The sequence below is a fragment of the Drosophila serrata genome, unplaced genomic scaffold (genome assembly GCF_035046125.1).
Source record: "Drosophila serrata isolate PLE 108 unplaced genomic scaffold, ASM3504612v1 contig_382, whole genome shotgun sequence".
In the NCBI taxonomy this organism is placed as follows: domain Eukaryota; kingdom Metazoa; phylum Arthropoda; class Insecta; order Diptera; family Drosophilidae; genus Drosophila; species Drosophila serrata.
The window spans coordinates 4551094-4576705 of NW_028257280.1; the positions used below are offsets into that span (position 1 = coordinate 4551094).

Consider the following 25612-nt stretch of genomic DNA (forward strand, 5'->3'; position numbering starts at 1 on the left):
ATGCAAATCTGTGTATGTAAAACTGCAAATATAATATGTATAGGTGAATGAAATGAAAGCAGCTATTACTTCATTGTTTTTTAACACTAATATATATAATTTATATTGTATGGATTCCTATTCATAGAAGTTCTATCTGCAAGGGTATATAAACTTCGGCGTGCCGAAGTTAGCTTTCTTTCTTGTTTTGTTTTGAGTTTACTTTTATAGATATATAAAATTATGTATATAAATCCAAGGTAATAAGAGAATTAACAGAAAATAAATGCATAGCTAGAAAAACTTATTCTGGACCTAGGTCAAGGCCTAGTTCTGATCCCTCCTAAAATAAACAAAATAATTATCATTGTTAGGACTTACCGTAGGTGAGGACAAAAGGTTACTTTTCCACGTCATTGCTTATATTTCTGGTAACTTCAATTAGGACTATCATGGTATTATGGCAATCACTATCCCTACTACTATCACTTCAGATGTAGGAATCGGGGAGGCCGCGGACAGAATGAGGTCAGCTCGACGGCAGTACCTGTATTTATAGTTTCCGAGAGAAAGATAACAGAGAAAGTGGGAGCGAGAGCGAGAGGGGAAGTGTAATCTCTAAAGAAATGCATAGAAAGAGAGAGATAGAGAGCAAGAGATATCTCTAGTGTTACACAGAGTTGTACATGCCAAACGAGAGGTAAACAGAGGGAGAGACAGAGACGGACGAACAGACGGACAAGGCTAGATCGACTACATATGTATGTATGTTTGCATATGAATTTTATATGGTCGTTGCAAACTTCTGACTGTAGTCTTTTTTGCTATAACTTCCAGCCCTACAAACTGATTATTTTATATTCAAATGATTTAATAATAACTTTTTTATTTCAACAAATATTAATTTTGGCTTCAATTCTGAGGAACTATTGATGTATTGGTGATTACCTCCACTTAAGTTTTTGGATAAATTTTCCAAGGTGTAAATTCGAAATTGTTAAATTAATTTATTTTAAATTTAAATATTCGAACAATCCTATACTATAAAGTTTGTTTAAATATTGAATAAAATTATTTTCATACTCAGATTTTAATAACTTTATCAAATCCAAAAACTATAAATCTTAATATATTTAGTATATTAGAAAATATACTACTTTTTAAACACAATTAACTTTAGTCGGTGACGTTATCACTGGGTAACATTCTATCCGGAGTTGAAACCGAAACTTAAATAGAAATTCGATCTATTGCAACATCTGTAATATTATTTTCAAGCTACGCTCCCCAATGATCGTTGCCGTGGTCATATGGTGAGCTACTTCCTCCGCTCCAGGCACAGCAGCCGTTGCCATTGCCATTCTGACCAACAGAACTTTCCCGCAGCATGGCCTGCAGGTGATTAATATAGTTGATGGCGATCCTAAAAAAATAAAATAATTTAATTACATGCCCTTCGAATAACCCTAGACTTAGCACTCACCTTAAGCTCTCGATTTTAGAGTACTTCTTTCCATTTGGTTTGGAAATGGGCAGCTTGGAGCGCAGTAAATCGAAAGCTCGGTTCATATCCCGCATTCTGGTCCTCTCTCGATCACAGGCGGTGCGTCTGTAGTCTTTCTCCATCTGCAATGCTTTCTCCCGCCAGGCCGGATTGTGCTCCTTGGATATCTCCACTTCTGAACTACTGGCCAAACTACTTCCACCTCCACCGCCTCCACCGTAGCTCATGTACATTGGTGGTGGCACTAGTTCACCAGGCTTGCTGCATTCCACCAGGCCCACGGGAGAGGCAGAAGGCACGGGCCCAGCGGCGTGCCACATCGACACGGGCTGGGGAATCACACTATATGTGGGCGGGAGCAAACCCATGGTGGGTGGTGGTTCCTTCTCGTAGCCACTGACCATCGTCGAGGGCGAATAGTTGTGCGGATGGGCTGGAGCATAGGCCAGTAGACCGCCTCCATCGGGAGTCAGGGTGTAGTTAAGACTGACTGCAGCTTGCGGAGCGCCTAGCTCGAGAAGCACCGGCTGTTCCGACGACTCTGCCTCACCCTCGGAGCCACCGCTGAGATAGGGTCCACCCGTCGAGGCTGGCAACGGCACCAGCACAGCAGGCGCTTCCCCCGGAGCGGGAGCGGTGGCCGCGGAGCTCAGCAGTTGATCCGTCATCGCCTAAGCCGATTTGCGCTCTGTGACGAAAGTGCTGCTGTCGTTGGGTTTACCTGGACTGCGGCCGGACTCGGACTCAATTCTTATTTTTATTTTTAGTGCATTAGAGGCCGCCAATCGTAATGAATGGCTCACCATCGATCCGAGACGTGACTACTACTCAGCCGGGGACAAATTGGGCCTCATCTCTGCAGAGTCTAGAAGGGCCGTCCGCCTCTGTGTACGTGTGTCAACAGGTGATCTATAGAAGGTCTCTGTGGCTCTAAGGACCCTTTTGTCAGGTGCGCAAACAAAGCGGCTCAATTTCTCCGCTATTGTGCGATCGATCCGATCTGATCCGACGACGAGTGGCGATCGAGACGCGTGTGGCAGGCTGGAGTTGCGTCTCCTCTCTGGGATCAGTGATCGACGTTTGCGGATCGTCGCCACAACTTCAGTTTGAGTTTTTCTTCCACCGCTCTATATACAGAGCACCCACACTCGCAGGTCTGAGAGCACATAACCAGCGTGTATTTTCGACGCATGTAAACACAAGTGTTTTGACTTAATTAAAAAAAATACATATCCATATCCCCAGTTATGAATATATGGATATGGAGGTAAGAAAATAGAGTATAGCCTGGCTCTGACGGCAGTCAGGCAGCGCCTAAAGGTTTGCCCAAATTCTATTTTGAAACTAAGTCATTTTACGCCTAATTCCAACCAGTACAGTGGGCTCATAGTTAAGGCCGTTACGATCAAATTAAGTATATAAATAAATTCCTTTTTTTTAAATAAATGCTACATTATAGTTTAAAAGTTATAGAAATCTATATAAACAGTATTCTAATGCATTAGTCAACTAGGAATGTTACCTAGTGTAATTGCGTAAACACAAGGGGAATTCAAGATCTTACCAAAAAGGTCCAAACTTCTTCGCTGCTTTAACCGTTACAATAATAATACAATAATTTTAAATAAAAACAAAGCTCAAGCCTCAATTACCATAGAATAACCATAGCTTTAACTGAATTAGTATTATAAAATAAAATAAAATAATAATAAAGATAAAACGAAATCAGACATTTTATTATTGAAACGATTTTATAAATCCAGATAAAAGCGATAAGAAAACTAAAATACCATTAAGAAAATAATCCAAATTAAAAAAGAATGAAATGAATACTTGACTCAAATAAAACAAGAAAGACAGCCAAAGTCTCTACACCCTTGCAGAATGCAACTTGATCATTAAAAATGACATAATATAAATTATATTATGTTAAAAACAACCAACTAATGCCTACTAGTAAATATGTATATATATAGTTACAGTTTTACCATTGCAGTTTTCCATTTTTGTTTACATTTAATGATCGTTTCTAAACATCAGAAAAATAGACCGATTCCAGTTATAAATATTTCCTGTCTATATTATCTACAAATTTTATTTTAGTCATATTTGGGATCAAATCCCTTTCTACGATTCCTCCAACTAGAGTAAATCCCCCGGGAAACCCAATTCATGGCCGAGGCGTCGTATTACCAGCAAACTCACCATTTCAAATGGGAAATTACTTACATTTTTGCAAAGCCGAAAGCTATTTTGTTAGCTGGTTTACCAGAGAGAATGGCTTGTGGAGAATCGGAAATTAATATGTGCAGAGTTCCGCGTAGAGAAACCGAGAGAAAACCTCAATAGGCTTGTTTCGCTCGACGACTCTCCTTGGGCGGAGGTGTCGAGTGACAGCCTGAGAAAAGTTTGTTGAGCTTTTTATAACTCCTTGAATATGGGTCACTGTGGCTGCGATTGCGAATCGAAGGCATATTTATTGTTTCAGCTATATAAAAAATAAACACCGTGTGTGTAAAATATTAAAATAAATAGCGAGTACAACGAAGCATTAAGTGGGCGCCATCCGGGCTCAGAGCCTCGGCATAGATCAATTCATTAGAGCTATGTACATAGGAGTGCCTGGTGAACTAATCGCACTTAGTTCAAATTAAGCGACAGAGTAAAGTTAATCGTTGTCAAGAAAATGCTGGTGGTCACTCCAACTCAATTAGAGTTTTAACTGCTAAACTTTAAGGGTCGCAGCTCAAAGTACTTGTCCAACACTTCGTCCGTTATCAGCTTGCGGGCTGCCTGATGCTGCTCCACAATGGGCGTCAGTGTCTTCAAGAGGAAAAGAATTAAAAATTAGGTAAGACTTTTTTTAAAAAATCTCTAAAAATATCAGCATTGTGCAACTTACCTCCACGGCTAACTTTTTGATCTCGCCCGTGAGCAGCTCACCCTTCCTATAGGCCTCTCGGACTTCCTCCAGCTTAGCATCATCTTCTAAGAAGAATTTGAGCAGCTGATAGGATACATCTACTTCCGGCACCCCGCCCAGCTTACGGTGCTCCTCTACAGTAGCGCGTCCACCGGAGAAGGCGTACTTGTTTATCTTGTTCTTGATCTGCTTGGGCGTGTCTGTCAGATAAACAGCAGAGTTCTGGTCACTGGCTGACATTTTCGTTTTAGCACCCTGGAGCGCCGGAAAGAAGGTGGAGTGGATGAGCGCGCACTTGGGGTATCCGAGGCGCGGAGCAACATCACGTGTCATACGGAAGTACGGGTCCTGGTCAATGGCGCACGGTATGAGGCAGTGAACCTTTTTGTTTCCAAACAGGAAGGGAAAGGTGCTGGAGATGGCAGGAGCTGCTTGGGCGGCCGGAAAACCAATCTTGCCAATAATATCCGAGTCGCCGAAGCCGAAAATTCCCTTCACCTGGTTAAAGGTCACACACTTTTGGATGCGAATAATGTTCTGGTACATGGCGGGACATTTTCTAAAATAAAAAACATTTACTTTATGAATTGAATACTCAATTCCGTATGGCAAAACCTACCCCATGAATTCCAAGTTATTGAATATAAATGTCTTGTTAACGTCAAAACCCATGGCCACAATATCCTTGGCATTCTCGCGAGCCAGCTTAATGGCGTCCTCCACTTTCAGATCCTTCCACAAAGTCTTCTCATCGTCAGTCAGTTGGACGACCAGCGGCACATCGAAAGTCTCCTGCAGCCACTTGGTCATTATGAAGGGCACTAAATGGCCCACGTGCAGGGAACCAGAGCTGGGGCCGCGGCCAGTGTACAAATAGAATGGTTTTCCCTGTTCCCGCAGGGATAGGATGCTGTGCAGATCGCGGTGAGAGAAGAACATGCCCCGCTTGATCAGGTGGTGAGCGGGCTTCCCAGTGATTTTCTCGAAGCGTGCGATAAGCTCATCATCGATTTTGCTCGAGCCAAAGCGTTCTGCAACGTGTCAACATGGGAGATACAGATTAGGTCAGAGGACTTAATGTGGTCTTTTCGGAGGAGACTCTGTTCCCGCTCCCTGCACTTACTTATCAGTTTATCGTAGTCGACGCCCGCGTCGTTGCTACTGGCCACATTCCACGGATCCACAACATCTTCAACTCCGGCAGCGGCACCATCTTCCCCTGCTTCCTGCGCCTGGGCGTCTGTGCCAGTTTCCACGGGCTCCGCATCAGGTTTTCCATTCAGCGTGAGCGCCTCCACGCCTTTCACTACCGTCTCCTTAGTGTCCGCCATTAGGTTAGTCTTAATTCAATTGTTTAACAAATAATTTAATACTGGCTAAATTTTTGCCTTCACATGTGAAATGCTATTAGAGTTGCGGAACCAGAGCTGCCCTATTGGCTAGATACTGCCGTTTTCATATTTTATGTCTTTGATCAAAAGTCTTTTAATAGGTATCCACTAAAATGTATTAAAAAAACGTTCAGATAAAAATTAATTTTGTTTATGAATGTTCTTGATGGTTTTATAACTGTTTGCTGTTTTTATTTAAAATTTTTAAAAATTGTAGCCGTCCCGATTTACTTTATAGAACTTATCGATATCAAGCCCTACCGATGGTAACAATTGTTTTTGGATAGCGACAACTCTGGTAAAACAGCTGTTGCATTGCAGCGCAAATTGTGGGTGAAAAAATGCACACAACTTGATTGTTTCTTTCGGGCTATTTTGGGTAATTAAGAACTAAGACACCATGCCTATCATGTACAACACTGGCGAGTGGTTCAAGGTGCGGCCGGACTACTACAGGTGAGAATTAACTAGCTTGCAGAGAGCTAAAACGCTGTTAGGGATACGCCCACCACCCCGCTTTTCCGCTTGCAGAAAAGTGGAACTGGCTACGCCCGATTGGCCCATCGATCTAGACTTGGAGTACATGCTGGTGGAGGCAGCGCCCTATGGAGGTCCCATCGCTACCACCCGTGATCCCACCAAATTGGTGCCCGTGAAAGGAAGCGCAAGACCAATGATCCGCATCTTCGACACCACCGGTCGGGAAACCGGACACATATTGGTGGGTAAACAACTTTTTGAGGTCCAAATCTTTTATAAAGTATTTAACCTCTATTAGTGGAACCACGGAAAACTAATTGCCATGGGCTGGTCGGACACAGAGGAGCTTATCTGCGTCCAGGAGAACGCCACTGTCTTTGTTTACGACATGTTTGGTCACGAAAAGGAGACCTACAGCATTGGCGACGAGGCCAGCGTAACAAAGATTGTGGAGGCCAAGGTGTTCCAGTCGACAGCAGGCACGGGAGTAGCCGTCATGACTACATCCGGTCGAATTTTTCTTAAGCAAAATAGCACTAAAGCGGAGCGGAAACTGCCAGATATTCCCAGTAAGTTTTCAATGCTTAAGAAGTCATGAAATTAGTCTAATCATTCCATCAGATTCTAGCATGAACTGCTCCTGCTGGGATATCGTAACGGAGGGCCGCAACAGTTATTGTCTTCTGGGCAGGGACAAAGAAGTGATTAAGCTGTTTCCCGGTGAAACAGTGGGCACAATCACCGCCAATCTCTTTGAAAAGCCCCATGAGCGAATCATCAAGATATCTGTGTCGTACAACCACCAGCACTTGGCTCTGTATACCAACACTGGACTCCTCTGGCTGGGAAGCGTCGACATGCGGCAGAAGTACTGTGAATTCGATACTGGTCGCAAGGATATGCCCCTTCAAATGGAATGGATCATGAACACGGACAACACCGAAGCGGATGCAGTAGTCATATCTTATCCCTCGTATCTTTTAATTGTAAATCGCAATGCTGATCGCAGCGATTTCCCCTACGATCCGATCATGTTTCTCGTGGCCGAAATGGATGGCGTGCGCATCATAACCCAGAACTCGCACGAGATGATCCAGCGCCTGCCAAAGTGCGTGGAAAACATCTTTGCGGTGAATAGCCAGGAACCGGCCAGTTATCTGTTTGAAGCACAGAAGAAGTTCGAGGAGAAGTCCTACAAGTCGGATGAGTATCTAAGCATGTGTCGTGAGAGGATTGATTTGGCGGTGACCGAGTGCATTGAGGCAGCCTCTTATGAGTTTTGTCCGGAGACCCAAAAGAGTTTGCTCAGGGTAAGTAAATTGTGTTCTTAACCTTATTTATTGATACTGTAACGAACACACCGTTTTTTGTTTTTAATTTAGACAGCCAACTTCGGTAAAGGTTTTATAATCGGTCACAATCCTGACGAATACATGCGCATCATGAGAATACTGAGGGTCCTAAACACCCTAAGGCACGAACGAATTGCCATGCCACTTACATTCAAGCAGTAAGTCTCAATTAAATTAATTTTAAAATGATCTCTTAATACACCAATCGATTTCTACCCTAAACAGGTTTTCACATCTTAATCCTGAGGTGATACTCAGTCGCTTGGTGTTTCGCAAGCACTATGCTGTTGCCATTCAAGTGGCCAAGCATTTAAATCTGCCCGAGTCCTGGATTTTAGAGCACTGGGCCTACCACAAAGTGATCAATGATCCCAGTGAGTTGTAATAATAATTGAACTTTTTGAGCCAGCCATTTCTTACAATTTAATTTGTAGATGACATAGAAGTAGCGCGGAAAATAACCGAGAAGTTTAAGAATCCTTCTGTGGAGGGTATTTCTTTTTGCAATATAGCGGCAAAAGCTCATCAGGCTGGGAGGGATGACCTGGCCATCAAGCTATTAGAATTGGAGCCACGGGCTTCGCTCCATGTCCCCCTGCTTTTGAAAATGCGCAAGTTCGATCGTGCGGTAGGCAGTGCCACGCAGTCGGGTGACACAGAACTCATTACGCGGGTACTTTTGGAAATGAAGATGCACATGATGTTGTCCAATTTGCATGTATGTCTACGACCTTTAAAACCATTTCTTTTCTTAGCTTAATTTTTCATATTGTTTTCCATCTTTCAGATGACCATTAGGGATCATCCATTGGCCCTAAATATGTACAAGAAGATCATGCGGGAATCAAATAGAGCCGGCCTCTATGGCATCTATAACACTGAAGATGACCAGAAGGCCATTGCGGAATATCATTTCCAGAACGCCATAGAAAGCGAAGGGCTGGAGTCGAATTTGTCTCTGATTGGCAATGCCTATGCTGCAGGTCGATGCACACTGGAGGCGGAGCTTTGTGCCGATACCAGTCGATTGCTGAAACTCCAGAAGACTCTGAGCACCAAGTACAATGCCAGTTTGAACGGTTTGTCCGTTCATGACACCATTCTGGGATTGCTGCAGATCGGCGAATTGAAGGAAGCGGAGCGCATCAGGAGCGACTTTAAGGTGCCTGAGCGCCGATTTTGGTGGCTGCGAATCCTCATCCTCTCCGAGCACCACAAATGGGAGGAACTGGAGAAGCTGGCCAAGAGCAAGAAGAGTCCCATTGGCTACGATCCTTTTGTGGAGGTCTGCTTAAAGCAGAACAATACAAGTGAGGCGCTCAAATACATCCCAAGGTGTCGGGACAACCGGAAGGTGCACTGGTTCATTCGGGCGAAGTAAGTTAAAGCTAGTAACAAGAGAATTCAAAGGAGTAATGAAATACATTTACATACATTTACATTAGCTTCCTGAACGAGGCCATAGATTGCGCCTTCGAGCAACGGGACGTGCATAGTCTATACGAACTACAAAAGAAGGAGGGAGTGGTCAACGATCGGACGTTGCTCGGCAAGGTATGCAACTATATCTCCACGTTGGAGATGAGGAAGTAAATCGCAACATTCCTATATATAATGAATAATAACTCTAATAAAAATATTTATTGATGTATATATTCCTATAAAAAATGTTGGATTTCTTGTAAATCGGATTGTTATATTTGTTTTCAATCTTAGTTCGACTTTTTGGTTTTGCAATGGAGCCTTCCCATAATTCAGGGTGGAATTATATCTTTAGGGATGCCATTTTTGTTGTATCAATCCTCCCCGGCTTTAAATAAATGCGATTACCTTTAATTAAGTTTGTTTTTGAAGGACATTTTTATTATACATATGTATATGTAGTATGTAATAGATCACATAAAGCAAAAAGAGAATATTTTACTACATTTTTTGTTTTCTTTATTTTGTTGATGTGTTTTTTTTTATGTGGCTTGTGTGGGGATGAGTTGCAAATCCCTTTCGAGCTGTGTGTAAAGGATTATTTGATTTGATGTGGAGGATGCTGTCAATGATGATGATAGGTAATGTTTAAACTTTAGTTAATTCTCTACTATAATTACCATTTTAGTAAATTACAATTACAATACATTATATATATATATATATAGTACATAGTAGTATGTAGGTAGGTAGAGATGAATAAATTAACTATTCATTTTATTATTATTCTTATTTTTTTATTTAAAAAGTTATTTCAGTTTATTAATTTTTTCGGTTTCTGTGTGTGATTTTGTTTTTCGTTAAATTTACATACATATATTAAATATATTTACGAACATAACAGCAGTCTTATATAAGATGACATACTCAATTTATTGTTTTCATTTAGAGGGGTTCTTTTGAGTTCATTATCCGTGTTGAAAGTCTGAATGGGAGCGTCCTGGCAGGGGATATTTTTGGATATTAGCGTAACCCGCTTGCCAAAACTCTCTTCCGGGGAAGGCTTCGGTGAACCGAGGACGTGTCTAGTGGCTTTCGTTTCCGTCTATATAAAAGTTGTTTGACTAAAATAGGGCGATCCGTTGGGAGTCGCTTAAGCGTGAGGTCTTAAAGATATTGTATTTAGATGTACATATCGGTATCTATGTAGGTGTTTATCTAGATTCTATTAGAGATAGATTTGTTAGTTCTATTTTGTTTAGTTGTGATTAATTTTTAAGACGCTGGGCGTCTGCAAAATGCGCTCTGAAAAGTTCCTATCTTTCTTTATTTTGTTTTGGCGGCTGACTAAATTGATGTATGTTTTATGTATGTATGTATACTTGATGTAAATATATATCGTAAGTTAAAAATTTCATTTGTTTTTGAATGCTTAAGGAACCCGATACGGCGAATTGTGAGGCATGCAGAGAAATACAATCGGGAGTATGCACAAATATATATAATCTTGTATTATTTATCGTATATTTTGTATTTCTTGGGGGACTTTTCACAATTAGGGACGTTTGAAAAACACTAAAAACTAAGACATTACAATTACAATTACAATACCCATGCACTTGGACATACACTCACACAGATACAGACACAATTGTATATATAAATAATATATAATAAATTTATAATTATAATACTATAACTACTGTAGAGTTATTGGTGGCTCCTAAGCGCTGAAACGCTCCTGGCCGTTTCGCAGCTTCAGTTCAGCTTCGACGGTTCGGTTCGGTTCGGCACGTGGGCTTCCCCACAAAATTTTTAACTAACTAGAGTTTCGGTTTTTGAAATATTCGACATTCAATTTATAAATTTTTGCATATCTTAAAGTTCTCAATTTACAATTTTGCTACATCCATTCTTTCATTCTGTTTTGTTGATCTCTGACAGCCAATAATTTAAGACTTTTAAATTTTGAAAAGTGATTCAACCAACTGGTTGGGGAAAGACCCCAATGTTTTGATTTCACTGAAATTGTACAGGGGAAAGCTTGTCACCTTATAAATATAAAAGGTTATATGTGGGGCCGGGGATTCCCCGTCAACCAGTTCTCGCGTGTTTTATACATTTACGAAAATCATAGATTTAATTTAACTACAATAATGACTAGTTGAAGAGCGAGCTTCAAATATGTATATTTACTACAATTTCCGTATTTCTTATTTAATTTTTTTTCTCATTTTTTTTTTTTTTAGATTTTTTCATTTATAATTATAGAATTATCTAAAGCTGTTACAGAGAAGCTTCTGGCCAATGTATATGTACAATTAACGTAGTGGGTAAAGAATTTCCAGCTTAATATTGTTGAGATTAGGTTTTTGGGTATTGTGTTGATTTTGTGTTTTTTTATGGATGTGATTTTTCAATAGTTGCGAAATGCATGGAATTTGTTTTTAGCATTTTGTTGCGTTATAAATATTATTGTTATTATTATTATTATGTTTGTTTTGCATTCATTTTGGAAGCCAATGGAAATTCTTGCTTCTTGTTTTGGAAAACTTCTCTAAATATTTTATGAGGCATCGCCCAGCTCCTCTTCCCTCTTCCTCTCACTGCCTTCTGCTTCTGCATCCTTTTCCCATCTGCCTTATTAGCGAATCCTCTTGCTCCGCCTCTCGTCCAGTTTGTTAGTCAGTTTAGTTACTACTTCATCACAGCCAACTCTCTTTTGCCTTCAGCGACGCCCAGCGATCCGCTCATCTCATCTGATCTCTGATCCCACCTCCGCCAGCATCTCTCGTCTTCGTTTCGGATCAGTTGATCGTTTTCTTGTAGAGATTATGGTGTATGTGCTCGTTCTGGAGCGCGCACATTTGGCCGACAGCAACGGCCCGCAAGCCAGCACCACCGCCGCCTACTCCTCCAGAAATGGTCACATCCGTTGGACTGCAATCGCCTCTCGATGGACTCGTCTTGGCGGCTCGCAGGTTGGAGAAGAACTTCTCCTTGATGGCCAACGCCGAATACTTGTGCTCAATAAAGGTCGGTGAGATCTGCATAGGCGTGGTGATGGTACTGGCTGGTGCTGACGGCGGTGGCTTGGCAGGAGGCGTTGCTGACGACCTCTTGGCGGCTGACAGAACCGTAAGCGTTGGCTTGATGGAATCACTGCTGTGGTTGCTGTTCTGTGAGCAGGAGTAAGAGGTTTCTGCAATAGGTAGAGAGAAAAGGAAAAGAAGTAACGGAAAAACATAAAATCAAAATAAAAACAAAACGATAAGCCCGAAAATGTAAACAGAGAAGGATGTAAATTGTAGAAAACTAAGCCATAAATTAGGGAAAATATACATATATTGCACCGTCGTCGTCGTCGTCTTAACTTAATGAGCTCACCCAGTGTAGATGCGATTGGGTGTGTCTATAAATATACATATCGTAAGTATATATCGTACAATTAAATTCAATTTACTAAAGCTTATAACATAAATAATACTTGGTTGTTTAGTCGAATACAAATACAAATAGTACACTAAAACTAGAGCCGGAGAGCTGAGATTAAATAAGTTGTAATTGCTAATTGGTAATAATAATAATAAAAGTGATCGCTTGGAAATGAATTTGAAGTATGAATTTTTCTGCAAATTTATTACAATTGTTGATCGTGTTTCGTTTTATATATAGTCTAATTAAATTAAGAGGAGATCAGCCGTTGTAAATAGTTTAATACAAGCATGATGATAGTCATACATACAATTATAGTGATTAATTCTCTCATAAAATTATAAAAATTTGTATATATTGCACAATCAATGCGATTCGCGTATTGTGTGTGTGTAGTCGAGTTATATGATACAATTTAGGTTTGGGGACTAAAATTAAAACACAACTTAAGTTTCTGGTCTCTAAACAAGTAAGCAGTCTACGGAAATCTTTCCAAAAATGGTTTTTTTGGTGAGTGAGTGAGTGAGTGAGTAAGTGAAGGTCTGACAACTTGGCGGCGCCCCCTCCCTCTAAGCTTTCGCATTCTGCCGAGTCAAGAATACATGTCTTGCGATCCCCCTATCCTCGCGAAGCAGGCTAATGCGGCGGCTTAGGCGGTGACTCCTGTCCAGCCAGCTTTCGGTGCATCAATAGCTGCTTGAGTATAGGCTACGTCTCTTCGTTGACAGCGCCCGCGCCTATAACTTCAATGCCCGCTACTGATACTGTCGCTGATGCCACTCCGATTTCCTCTTTACTCTCCGTTATACTGGCTATTGCTGCCGCTACGCTCTCCGAAATGCCATCGCTCTGCCCATCCGTGTCCGTGTCCATGGGCTCCACAAGTTCCACCAGCTTGCCCTTCTTCATGAGCACCTGTTGTTGTTGATGGGGCGTTGGCGAGCTGCTTTTGCTGCTGTTTCCGCTGATGCTGCTCGTCGGACTGATGGGCAACACATGGTGTTGTTGCGCCTGTTGTGCCTGTTGCTGCTGCGCATGCTGAAGCAACTGGCTCGGAGTTGTGGGCTCCTGGAGCAGTAGTATGTTCGTCTTCTTAGCTAACGAGGCCACCAGCGCCTGCTGCTGGGTGCTGTTCCCATTGGTGGTGGTGGTGAAGGTCAGCGTCTGAGTGTTTTTGGTGGGCGAGGTGGCCGGCGTAAGAATGCCCAAATTAACCAAATTGGGCAGCGGTTTGTTGCCATTGTTGCCGTTGAGAATGGTTTGGCCATTCGTTATTTTGTTGTTTCCGTTGTGCTGCTGCTGCACAATGTCCAATGCTGAGGAGCCACCGTTGGCCACGTTGGTGGCCAGCTTGAGTATCTTGCTGGCAGTTGCATTGGCTGCCATTAGGTTGCTAACTGACTTGGCAGTCTGCGTGTTGTTGCCATTATTGTTGGCTTTAATGGATACTAAACCGAGTGTGCTGCGCATTAAAGTGTTGTTGGTGTTACCTGTTCCAGAGCCGCCGTTCTGTTGGATCTGCTGCTGTTGGTGTGGCTGCTGCTGGGTGGGAAGATTGGTCAACGTGACCACATTCCCAGTGCTGAGCTGCTGCAGAACACTGCCATTTCCGGTCAAAACGGCTGCTGTATTGCTGGTGCTGCTTATGTTGCCGATGTTGTTGGAGAGGCTGCTACTGCCACCTTGGCAACTGCTGGCGCTGCTCGACATGTTGCTGATGCTTGAGGGACTTAGCGAGCCCAGCGATTGCGATGGGGAATTGCTGCGCTGGATGACGGGCGGCGGGGGATTAGAGTTGTTACTCCCAACAGTGGCATTTGCAGTGGCTGCTGCCGTTTCCAAAGCAGTGGCCAGCTGGGCATTTAGCACACTCTCCGGCTGGGAGTTGTGCGTGTGCAGAGCATGGTTCTTCAGGCCCTGGGCCGTCTTGTAGCTCTTGCCGCAGTGACACTTGTAACCCTTGCGCACTCTGTGGAAAGTCGAGCTATTAGTTAGCTTCCTGTTTTAAAATGTAGCTAACAATCTAGGCAATGATTGGTTACCTTCCATCCTTTTTGTGACCATTCTTTGAATGGTACTTGATGCCGTTGACGTTCTTATAACGCTTCTTGCATCCAGGAACAGGGCAGGCGAAGGGTTTCTCATTGCCAGGCGTGCCGTTACTTCCGCCACCGGAATGCCTGCAAAAGTTGACCAACTTAGCAACGAGCAACAATAGTAACTTTGGCTATAATACCTGCTGCCATAGCGCATGATGAACTCTGAGCTAAACTCTTCAGTAGTCCACGAGTCGTTGCTATCCTCTGACTCTGTGACCACCATTTCATCCTCGTCCATTTCACTGCCTGCAAATAATGAGTAAATCAAGTATTGAGTACTAGTCTAACTTAGTTTCACTTGTCATAGCATCATACCTGTTGGCGTTGTGCTGCGGTTGGACGAGGACATGCTGTAGCTATGGTGCTTGATGGCCAGCTTACGCTTGAGCTCCACATTGTTGGCGGTTCCATGACCGGCGTTGTTGGAGCCGCTGTTTGTTGTTGGTGGTGCGGTGTTGCTGTTGTTGCTGGCTAGGTAGTTGCCCGCCGCAACCGCCTCCTTTCGGTTCTCCTCGGTGATGAAGCGCAGGACATAGCTTAGGGGCAGACAGGCAGGCTGGGCCTGCTCCTTCTGTTCGACCACCTTTGGATCATAGTCTAAAAATAACACCAGAGATAGTTTAGTTAAATATGTGTACCGTCTACTAGAAAAGCGGTTAGTTCTTGACGAGTACAATATTAATAATTCTACGTTTCGAAATTAATCTAATCATTCTAGCATCATTTTAATTGTTCGCTCTCAATTTATGGAATTAATTAGCAATAATAGCAGTCAAATTTATTAACAGAAAATTATTATTCCCCACTTGCAAATGAGATATAACCCAAAAAATTACAAATTACCCATTGTAATGCTTTCTAAACGAAACTGGATTCAATTACGGGACGACCCTGTCTAGAAAGAGACCGAACCGGGATTGACTAATTAAAAATTCCCTTTTGCATAGGATACAGAGAATCCGAACCGGAATGCGGGCAACCAGAAAACCTGCATCCAAGCTGTGTTTGCACTGGAACAAGTTCAGAGACATACGGCGGAGAACTCTGTGGATTTCAAGCCAGACCAGACCAGAGACAGCGACCCACAGCCCGGGCAATTTATTATTAAAATGTCGAAATAAGTAAATAAGCGAGAGTGCACGTAGGGGATATTATATGGCGGTGAATTTAGTGCGCCTGCTGACGCATTTTCCCTGGGTTTTCGAGGGTTATGCGGGGGAATACTCGTGGCAGGAGCACATGGCTCTCTGTGCTGCCAGTGTGTGGACACTATCTTATCGCCAAAGCAAGCATAATAACAGGTGCTCCCCTTTTCTGCGTCTCTATTTACTCTAAATCCATGTGAGTGTGTGAGTGTGTTTGCAACCTAACCTCCATAAGCAGACAGCGAGCGGAGCACGCTTTATTTCTCAATTAAATCATTTTGGTGCGTAACTGTGTCAGCCGACCATTCATCATCATCCGCGACACGGAGCACCCTATGGACGGACGAATGTCACCCGGTTGGAGTAACCAGTTAACGGGCGGATGCTAAACGAATAATTAAGATCCATAGATCAGCGGATCTCATAAATTGATGCTTCCACTCGTAAATTGTAGCAATCTTTTCAGTTAATTTATTTATAAACTCGAAAAGATGAGCTCAAAAGTTTAAGAAAACATTAAATACAAGCAAGCACAGGGTTTAAAACAATTTCTTTTGTATCTTAAGGATCCCGCCACTTAAATTTTTGATAAGTGGTATCATAATGCGCGTGATCCTACCCAGACTCAAGGTTTGAAATCTGTAGAAAAACTGCATTTTCGGTAGCTACCACCCACGCAGATCCACAGAGACAATAAGTGTACGATAACGTTGCACTTTAATTGCTTCTATCTGATTCGATTCGTATCTGGTATTGGTGTGCAAATAGAAAACATATGCCGCAAATTGGTTATTATGCCAAACATATGCTTTCATTTAGTCCGCTGCTCCTTTTTGGCACACATTACTGTGCTGCTTATCAGGGCGAAATGCGATTAAAAACATTTGCGGCAATGATTGCGGTGGTGGTGATGTCTACGTGCCGTCCAATCGATTGATGATGACACATACGGACATGCACATAGACGAGTTATGAGTGCGTATGCCCGGAGTATTATGTGCGTAATATTTCCACGTACTCTAGCGAGTGTTGTGCATTTATGTATTTGCCTTGAAAATTTGCAGTTGTAAGTAGCAGCACACATTCTTTTCGGCTGATGAAATCAACTTATACTTAAAAGCACGGCGCCATTTGTTAACGGTCAAATCAGTTCACTCAATTCTGGTAATTTGTGTATTTTTTATTTTCTCAGCTCCGCCTTCATATTATTGTTATTATTTTGTTGGTGATAACCCGTGGTGCCTCTCTCTCTCTCTCTTGTGTAGGTGACACTTGCCGCTTGTCTTGGTGTTTGTGTGTTTATCAAATCGAGTATTTTACAAACAACTTTTAAACAAACAGCATCTAGCTACGTATTTACACACACACACACATCGGTCCCTGCCTGTTTTCGTATTTCAAAAACAAAGTAAACGCAGATCCCTCTCTCTTTTTTCGCACTTGTGACTCATGTGCACTTGTTGCAGAACTCAGAAAGATAACACTTGTCTTTCGCCTGAACATGCGGTTTCGGTTTGTTTTTATTTTATTCCACCGGCAGCTGTCACAAAAAACTTTCCAATACTTGCATTCCATTTTTGAAATTTGATAAATAACCAAGTCATTGACTGTTGTGAATTTATGTTGACATTGCAAGTGCAAGGAAACCTAGTACGGTGTTAACCCCTATATGCTGAATTTATTCCTTTAACACATTCCAACTTTAAAGAATTCGAATTTATGGAACGCTTATCGCATTTATTGTTTTTAAAAGAAAAGTCATATTTAGTATAATATATGCCACAAATCAAGCGATAGAAAAATTCCCGGAATTTAAAGCCTAATCATGCATTTTTAATGGTACGTCACTGTTTATTCTATTGATAAAATGTGTAACTGTTCTTGATAAAAAATGAATTTGTTAACATATGGGTAGCCTGTTCAGTTGTAGTTCTTGAAATTTTCAAAACAACATAAAAACGTTAGACCAAAACCTTCTTAACCTCAAGATCTGAATAAAATAAAATATTCTAAAATTATAACATTAGTTTCTTGAGATTTCTTATGAAGTGTATAAGAAATCTAGCGATTTGAGATCATTTAGCTATGGTGTTAACTGGTTGCTTCTCATTCTAGATTACTTGGTTAACTTCTTTATATCGCATTTCGCACATGGCTATCAAGAGTCAATTGCAGTGGAGATACGCGTACACACATACATATGTATGTACTGGCACACACACAAATTCGGGACAAACAACAGGTGCCTGGCAACTGTGAAAAGGACAAACCTGAAGGTCTTGCCCGTTTTTTTTTTGGTTTCAAGCTGCCATGACAACCGAAACGTAACGAAGACAACGCCCAGAGCGGCGGCATGATAAGGAGACGTATATCCAGCCGTATCCATTTAGAGCCCGGCCCACGCATCGAGTGTCCTTCGAGATAATGAAATGATGGGCAGCAGCTCGCTCACGTAATGGTTACGGATATGGCTACACGCATACTGGGATGCGGGCATTGGGGTTCCCAGCTCGTTATGGGTGGCTTTTTTGGGGGTGGCACTCAGCACAGTTGCCATGTGGGCGTATGCTCGAGCTTCGCTTCGGCTTTATGTAATGCCACAGCCCCTGGGCAAAAAGGGGGTGGCGCAGGGGAGAAAGCAAGCCTGCCCGGGCAGCCGCCATTGCTGTATGTGTGTGCGTGTGTTGACCGTTATCACGCAGCAGTGCGGCAACAACAAAACAGCTGCCAACGTAACTGTAACCGAGTCAGCTGAGCCACCCCTACACTCGCCTGTCTCACCCTCTCGCCATGCGTTACAGCGGGAGCAAGTGAGAGAGAAACAGAGATGTACATAGACGCACTGCTCAGGCTGAACATAAATAAAGCCCCGTTAACCGTTAAACCACCCCAAACCCCAACCCCCTTTCTGGAATGTGGCAACACTGGGCTTAAATTTATTGATTTTACCTCCCTGGAAACCCCAGGTGCTAAAATTAGAAATTGTTTATTTCAGCCGGTAAAAGTCCACTCACACACATGCAGTCACTCAAAATGATTAATTGGGGAGAGCCTCAAAGTCACGTGGATAGGGATTTAAAAAGAAATAATATTGATTATGCGAGGGTGGCGAGGCAGTCGTGCAAATTAGAGCGCGTCTCCAGCTCCAGTTACCGGATACGGACACCCATCTACCTATCGGATACGTGTACACCTGTCTCGCAGACGCGAAACTAAAACCCAAGCCAAGCCATGCGGACAGGTCAAAAAAAGGGCGCTCAACTCGCCGGTTCCATAGTACAACAACAGCCGCAACAACAACAAGATGCTGTGTTGGCCTCACTCATACACACATACTGACAACATTGAATGGATCACCGGCTTTTTGCTCGCTTTGTTTTGCTTATACTGCCTTCTTGCTCGCACCCGCACCTTCCAGCGTACAGATCGTCGGTTCGAATGCTGTACGCGCTTGGAAGTTGGGCGTGTGTAGTGAGCTCGGTGTGCGTATGTGTGCGCGAGCACAGGTAGGCGCTGCCCGACGCCCGCCTATTGAGAATGCTGCTGCATCGATTTTTAGAAGCCATTCGAATTGCCATTAATGAGCAACAACAACTGTTCTGTTCTAGCCGCACTGCTGGCCGTACAAACTGCAATTCATCCAATAAAAACAACATTCAATTCACCACGAAGCCACTCACGCACGCACACTGTCAAACACACGCATACACCGTTAATTCGGTTATTTATGCCGCCATATATGTATATATGTATGGCAGGGTAAATAAATAGAATAAACAAAACACACCGACCGACCGACATCACGCGACAGGAAAATGATTAGGAAACTGCAATCAGCGTACCTATGTGGGTGTCCTCGATGTGTGATATTAAATCGCCCAAGCTTGGAAATGTAATGCCGCAGCCATTGTACTTGCAGACGTTGATCAGGAACACGGCCATATCACTCGAAACGTACGAATGTGACTGCGATGTAGGTTTGTAGTTATGTAAAATTGTTCGGGAAATACTGTTGTTGTTGCTGGTGGTGGCAGTGTGAGCGCCTATCGATAGTCAGCAGCGCTGCATGCTGTCGATTTATCGAACCCGGATGTGGTAAACTTTTTATTTAAATCCAATCCTGGGATCCAGCCTGGCGTATCCTCATTAAATGCAGCAAAAATCGAAATTCCAAGTGATTTGCGGTTCCTTCGTTCTTACTGTCGCCTTTCGCCGCGCTTCTACTGCTGCTGCGTGGTGTGGTGTGTTTCGGTCTCAAGCGTGCCCACACACACACACACTCATGCGCAAGTGCTGTTATGCAATTGAGGGCTGCAACGATAGAAGAGGGGGCGGCGGCATGGCCGGGGGAGTAGGCCTTTTAGACGGGTTCGGAGAATGTTTGGAGGAGATAGTTGGGCGGTACTCACAGCATTCTGGGTTTCAATTGAGTTCGCAATTGCGGGTAATTAAAACATTGCCGAACCGACGTGACGTAGACAGCAACGACACGACGACGCGTTATGCTGCGGCTGTAGTTGTGTGAGTCGGTGTGGTGAGTAGGCCAGAAACGGGCCAGCAACCAGGGCTGCGGTATCCGCAACGGGCTAATTGAGCAATCGATAAGAGCAATCAAATGGAGAAATATAGTTCTAAAAATTAGCTTTTAATTTTAGTTAGACTTGAAAGAACTAGTTTTCCCAAAATAATTTTCTTGCCATAACTGTAGCTATCGGTAGTGGCCATTCCAACATTTTCAAATTTTCGCGCCAAACTCGCCGAATCATCTCTGTGTCTTCTAATTTGACAACCATACTTTTAGTCCTAAAAATACTTAGATTTAGGGTAAGTATCCTGTCCTGTTCAATTTTTCAATAAAAATTGGCATATGTAGATTGCGAACATTTCAAATGTGAATAGAAGACCAGTACCGGCACCAACTTCAAACTTCCCCACGAGAGGAAGTTGCCAGTTGGGACAAAAAGTGCTTACTAAAACGATGAAGACGGTAATAATAATAATTAATATATTTAATAATTAGTAATTACTAATTAGGCTTTTAGACAGTCTGTAATTAAGAAACAAGCCAAGATCCTGATAAGGCCTATGCGCGCCTAACGCTTTCAATTCACCACCCCGTTTTGGTATTTTTTTTTGTATTTAAGATTATTGGTGATAAATCCAATAAATTTATTGTTTTAAAATATTAATCTAAATCTGTAAGGATTTCCCAAGCGAATCGTCTATTTATTTAACAAAATTCTAATCTAGTGGGTCTTGGATTAATTCGATTATCCACAGTAGGATCCATGTTCCAAGAGAGGACGATTAGGTTTCTATAATTCTATAAATCACATAAATTATCATCTCTGAGATTAAGAAATCTCTTCAATCGTCCTAAGATTATATTTAAGATTATTGTATACATACATTTTTTTTTTGTATATATATGTAAATATATTTAAATATATATATTTTTTATTATGTAAGATATTTTAATATTAAGGCTAACCATAAATTTAGTACAAAGCAAATTCATCATTAGTATGTTGTTATTAAAAAATTAACGTGAAATTTTGTTAAGAACTACCAGTATTAAATAAAGACACATGAAAAATTAGTTATTAAAATCACTTTCTAAAAATACTAGATTTCGGACATATGTAAGTATCTTACAAATATCATAAAATGTATTTCAAAATAATACATTATCCGATATATCAGTGTTGGAAATATTTTTCTAAATAAGATGTGATCGATATATTGATATTTTAAAAATAAATAACTATTAGCCCATCTTTACTTTAATTATTCTATTATTTCACAAATTTTTAAGACTACATTTTGCATTTTTTGTATTACATAACAATATCCGTATTAGAGTCGGGCTTATCTATTTTTTTTTGTATTAAGTATATATCATACGTTCGCGAGGTCCGATTTGTATCCGCGTATCACGATGTAAAATAAAATTCACCGGCCCACCCATTCCTTGTATACTTCAATAAATACTGGTTTTGCCCCAAATGGGATGGAATTAGTCCAAAGAATAATTTCTGAATGTATATAATAATAATATTTACATTTAAAAACAAATTGAAACGATACAAGTATTTATTTTTCGCAGAAATATCGATGTATCGATAGCTACAGGCATTGCTCACATCGCCCAGTTTCTAGGGGTACAATACTTCCACCAAGTCCACTGTGAAGGGTTTGTTCGAAGTGAGTTGACGGTCTGCTCTGATAATGATAAAAATTTGTCCCCCGCCCAGCGGAGCACCCCCGGCCTGCTGATTGGATAACCGCCGTGGAAAGCGCCTCAGATTATCTACAGAATCAGCTAACCGTGTGGAAAAGCGCGATTATCAGTGCGAAAAGATGAAAACCGAAACGTGTATAACTGTCGCCATCTTGCGGCACACACACACGCATGTGACAGATTCAGAGTGTGCGTGTGTCTCGAGTCGTTGCGTCACTGAAAAAGTAGGAAAATTGCCAGAATTTCCCTGAAAAATGCAGTAAATAGTTTTTCTGTTTGAATGGGAGAGATTTGAGTGTACTTCCAGTGTAATCGCAGCTTTTTCGCACGATGTTACGTAACTTTTCTGAGGCGGCGGAGGCGGCGTTTGACACTTTGCAACTGAGCAACCAAGTACTAATCGATGATCATTATCCCCGTCTATATCTTTTGCAGAGCCGTGCGCTAGCTTCAATTTTGTCGTAAGCCAACAAAAAAAAGAAAATCATCCGAAAATGTTCGTGTCGACAGTCTCTCGCATTGCCCCCGTTGCCAGGAGCGCTGTAAGTAGAGCCCCCTTTCTGTGCGTGTGTACCACTGTGAGAGATAAAATTACAAAAGTTACATTTTAATTTTCCGATTACATAATTTGGGAAAAGTGCATCGATTTTCTTCCATTTCTATGCTGGGAATGCCGCTGTGGTGAGCTTCCACGGGCCGCGGTGAAAAAACACGGATGGCACACAGTTACATAAGTTGCGGGTCGAACTTTGAGGTTATGCGCACATTGCGGCTGGACGCGAAAAAATAAATGCATGTGCGAGTTTTAAAGGGATATAATTAGGACAATTAAGTGTAAAATTTAGTTTGTTTGGCTTTTACAGTTGTCCACAGACTGCCTCACATGGCATTGTATAACATGTCGGTGTTTCTTAGGTTGAGGTTAGAACTGGCAAAAGCTTTCCAATGGCTGAGTGGGTGAGGGACGCGCACGGGGTATTAGCAATAATTATTCAGTTTTGTTTATAATATAATATTGACAAGAAATGGGAATCTTATTTTCATTGAGGAGGCAGAGAACCATTGAGGACCAAACGAACAACAAATGACTTGGCCAAGTTGCCAATCTAATAAAAATTACTTAACGATTGCATAACTTTTGGCCAAATGCTTCACTATTAAACAGGGACAGAGCAATGAACTTGCAAGGCAACTAAAGGGGCTTTAAATTTTGTAAATTTAAGAAATTTGCAAATTTATGGAGTTAATGGATGCAACAAAATGTAAATTTTAATCGGAGGAAATTTAATAGTTTTCAAAATAATTTAATGAATTTATTAAATTTTGCATTTAAAAAAAAAAACGATAATATAAGAGTTTCTATCAGTTCTGATATTTCTTATGGCTGAAATTTTCAATACATACTTTACTTTTTATCTCAGTCAAATGTACACTCAAACCCTCGTTCTGTTTTCCTTATATAATAATCAACATCAACTTTCTTCATCGATTTGCAGCTCCTCGCCAGCTCCAAGCAGTACCTGCGACCATTGAGCAGCGCCGTCATCAGCCAGAGCCAGACCTTGGCCGCTCAGAACACAACCCCAGTTGCACTGCTGCCACAGATCCGGTCATTCCAGACCTCGCCAGTCACCCGTGACATTGATTCGGCTGCCAAGTTCATTGGTGCTGGTGCTGCCACAGTCGGAGTTGCTGGATCCGGTTCGTATTGGTTTTGTTTTGTCATTCATTCTCTAGTAAATCTAGTAAATCATCAGCCATCGATCAGGGGCATCTCCAGAGTCTAACGCCTCAATTGGCCGTTCTACCAAGTCAGTTACAATCTAGCATCTGGGGCACACACAACGAGTATCTGATTACTCTTCAAATCAATTGCCCCGGGAAGGTCTGAGAATTGGCCAAAGTCTAATTTGTGAAGACTTTCATTTCCTAGCAGGAGACCTGTGTGATTGCAGGGCGAAAGTACCAGAAATCCTGTGACTAAGGTGTTGCCGAGCCCACCAGCGAAAGCCGCCTGGTTGCATTGAAAGCTTTCGTGGCCAGCCGTTTAAGTGCGATGTGCTTGCTGCCCCGTTGGGGGCAGAACTCAATTCAGACTAATCTGTGACTGACTTACCAGGCGACTAAGAAGCGACAGGCAAAGGAGAAGTCTCTGTAAATAGAGAGCTGTGTTTATGCTTGAAAATTGCCAGAAATGAAGGATAAGCACAGTTCGAAGCTTCGGCTTTCGACGAAGATCATCTTTCACTGTTTACATCTAACTTGAGATATAAGACTAATGCCTTGATTTTTGTACTCTCTTTTCTGATAACGACAACGAACCAATGCAACAGGTGCTGGTATCGGAACAGTATTCGGTTCCCTCATCATCGGTTACGCCAGGAACCCATCGCTGAAACAGCAGCTGTTCTCCTACGCCATTCTGGGCTTTGCCCTGTCTGAGGCCATGGGTCTGTTCTGTCTTATGATGGCCTTCCTGCTGCTCTTCGCCTTCTAAGCGCGCGCACTCATCGAATGCTCGTCCTTGTTTCCTGCAATCGTGCGTGCGTGCGAGTGTGTGTCCTGTCGTCTGTCAATCGATTTGGCAGTTTTGGCAGGCGTGCAGCCGCATCCGCATCCCAGCGGTGGCAGAGCGAATGAATAGTAGTAACCAACAACCAACAACACTTCAACAACCAGAACAAACAACACCAATGTTCGTTTTTCGATTATTATTGATAAAAATGATTGAATAATTGATAGCAAACAAGAACATCCTGTACCACTATCTAATTATAAATACCAACAACCACATAATATATGTAATTTTGTTTTTAAAAAACATCCGAAAAAGCAGTAGTAGTCGCTTAAGAAGACGAGGAGAAGAGATCAGCCCGAAACACATACTTTAAGTTGAACAACGCGAGGAGGAAGGAAATTGGATAGACGACGGCGACCTTGGCACATTCACGACCGCGATTGTAACGAAATGTAAACGAACGGAAGATTAAAATTAGATTTTAATTGAAGTTAGCTCACCTTCAGTCCCAACCACAGCCACGGATGGAGTCCATAGAGCGCAACGCACGACCGCCTCTGAAAATTCGGCGAAGGATCAAACACGTCCGCGGATCAAGGCTCTCTCTCTCCCCCCGAAGTACTTGGACATCAAATATCCAGCGGCAGGCAATCAGACGTGACCGAATCCTTTGCCCTTCGAACATCTTGGATTTTAAACAGTGGCTTGCGTGGCTTTTGCATGGACATAAATCTGGTGGAATGTGTGTTGTGGACTGAGCGCGCGTTATGTATGGTTCTGCAAAACTTTATCGATTTTATGTGGCGTGTACTGAGAAAAAACCCTTTGTTTTGAGTATTTCTCTTTTTTGTATTGAAAGAAAATTAGTTTCCTTAATGTACAAGGAGTTTATTTTTATTGCCACTTAAATTTATCATGATTATGTACCAAAAAAGTTGAGCAAACGTGCGGAGCTGAATTGTGAAATAAAGGAATAATGAATGTGTAAAGGAAAATGAAAATCTTTTATTTTGAATTTTTTTTGGGAAATGCACTTAGGAGTCTTATCTTGTGACTATATTTAAAAAATAGAAATTCTAGGCGCCCGAATGCAGCTCTGTTTCTTTAAGTAGTTATCGGATTG

General features: G+C 42.0%; 5 protein-coding genes and 1 non-coding gene across 7 annotated transcripts; 3 read left to right on the forward strand and 3 right to left on the reverse strand.

The window, feature by feature from the left end:
• Window positions 1-966: 966 nt before the first annotated feature.
• On the reverse strand, window positions 967-2829 carry sage (salivary gland-expressed bHLH). Its single transcript, XM_020956022.2, has 2 exons — window positions 1463-2829; window positions 967-1402 (listed from the first exon to the last, which is right to left on the reverse strand). Exons 1-2 carry the CDS (start codon window positions 2149-2151, stop codon window positions 1258-1260), a joined length of 834 nt encoding a protein of 277 aa, XP_020811681.1. The 5' UTR covers window positions 2152-2829; the 3' UTR covers window positions 967-1257.
• A 1106-nt stretch (window positions 2830-3935) lies between these two features.
• TrpRS (Tryptophanyl-tRNA synthetase) lies at window positions 3936-6069 on the reverse strand. Its single transcript, XM_020955843.2, has 4 exons — window positions 5530-6069; window positions 5026-5437; window positions 4386-4965; window positions 3936-4306 (listed from the first exon to the last, which is right to left on the reverse strand). The coding sequence occupies exons 1-4, from the start codon at window positions 5735-5737 to the stop codon at window positions 4202-4204; spliced, it is 1305 nt and encodes a 434-aa protein (XP_020811502.1). The 5' UTR covers window positions 5738-6069; the 3' UTR covers window positions 3936-4201.
• Window positions 6069-10682, forward strand: Vps16A (vacuolar protein sorting 16). The gene is made up of 9 exons (XM_020955842.2): window positions 6069-6253; window positions 6329-6518; window positions 6576-6846; window positions 6899-7587; window positions 7660-7787; window positions 7855-8003; window positions 8064-8347; window positions 8417-9006; window positions 9075-10682. Exons 1-9 carry the CDS (start codon window positions 6198-6200, stop codon window positions 9220-9222), a joined length of 2505 nt encoding a protein of 834 aa, XP_020811501.1. The 5' UTR covers window positions 6069-6197; the 3' UTR covers window positions 9223-10682.
• On the reverse strand, window positions 9466-20313 carry LOC110186395 (uncharacterized). Of its 2 annotated transcripts, XM_020955558.2 has the most exons (7): window positions 20140-20293; window positions 19573-20041; window positions 14901-15182; window positions 14723-14831; window positions 14529-14666; window positions 13977-14455; window positions 9466-12253 (listed from the first exon to the last, which is right to left on the reverse strand). In XM_020955558.2, exons 2-7 carry the CDS (start codon window positions 19670-19672, stop codon window positions 11859-11861), a joined length of 1503 nt encoding a protein of 500 aa, XP_020811217.2. In that variant the 5' UTR covers window positions 19673-20041; window positions 20140-20293; the 3' UTR covers window positions 9466-11858. The 2 variants fall into 2 exon arrangements, with proteins under 2 accessions (XP_020811217.2, XP_020811216.1); XM_020955557.2 differs by having other exon boundaries at window positions 9466-14455; window positions 20140-20313.
• A 2147-nt stretch (window positions 20314-22460) lies between these two features.
• Window positions 22461-25484, forward strand: ATPsynC (ATP synthase, subunit C). The gene is made up of 3 exons (XM_020955723.2): window positions 22461-22513; window positions 23468-23672; window positions 24305-25484. The coding sequence occupies exons 1-3, from the start codon at window positions 22466-22468 to the stop codon at window positions 24466-24468; spliced, it is 417 nt and encodes a 138-aa protein (XP_020811382.1). The 5' UTR covers window positions 22461-22465; the 3' UTR covers window positions 24469-25484.
• On the forward strand, window positions 23784-24082 carry LOC147642574 (Nuclear RNase P). The gene has a single exon (XR_015273484.1).
• Window positions 25485-25612: the final 128 nt, after the last annotated feature.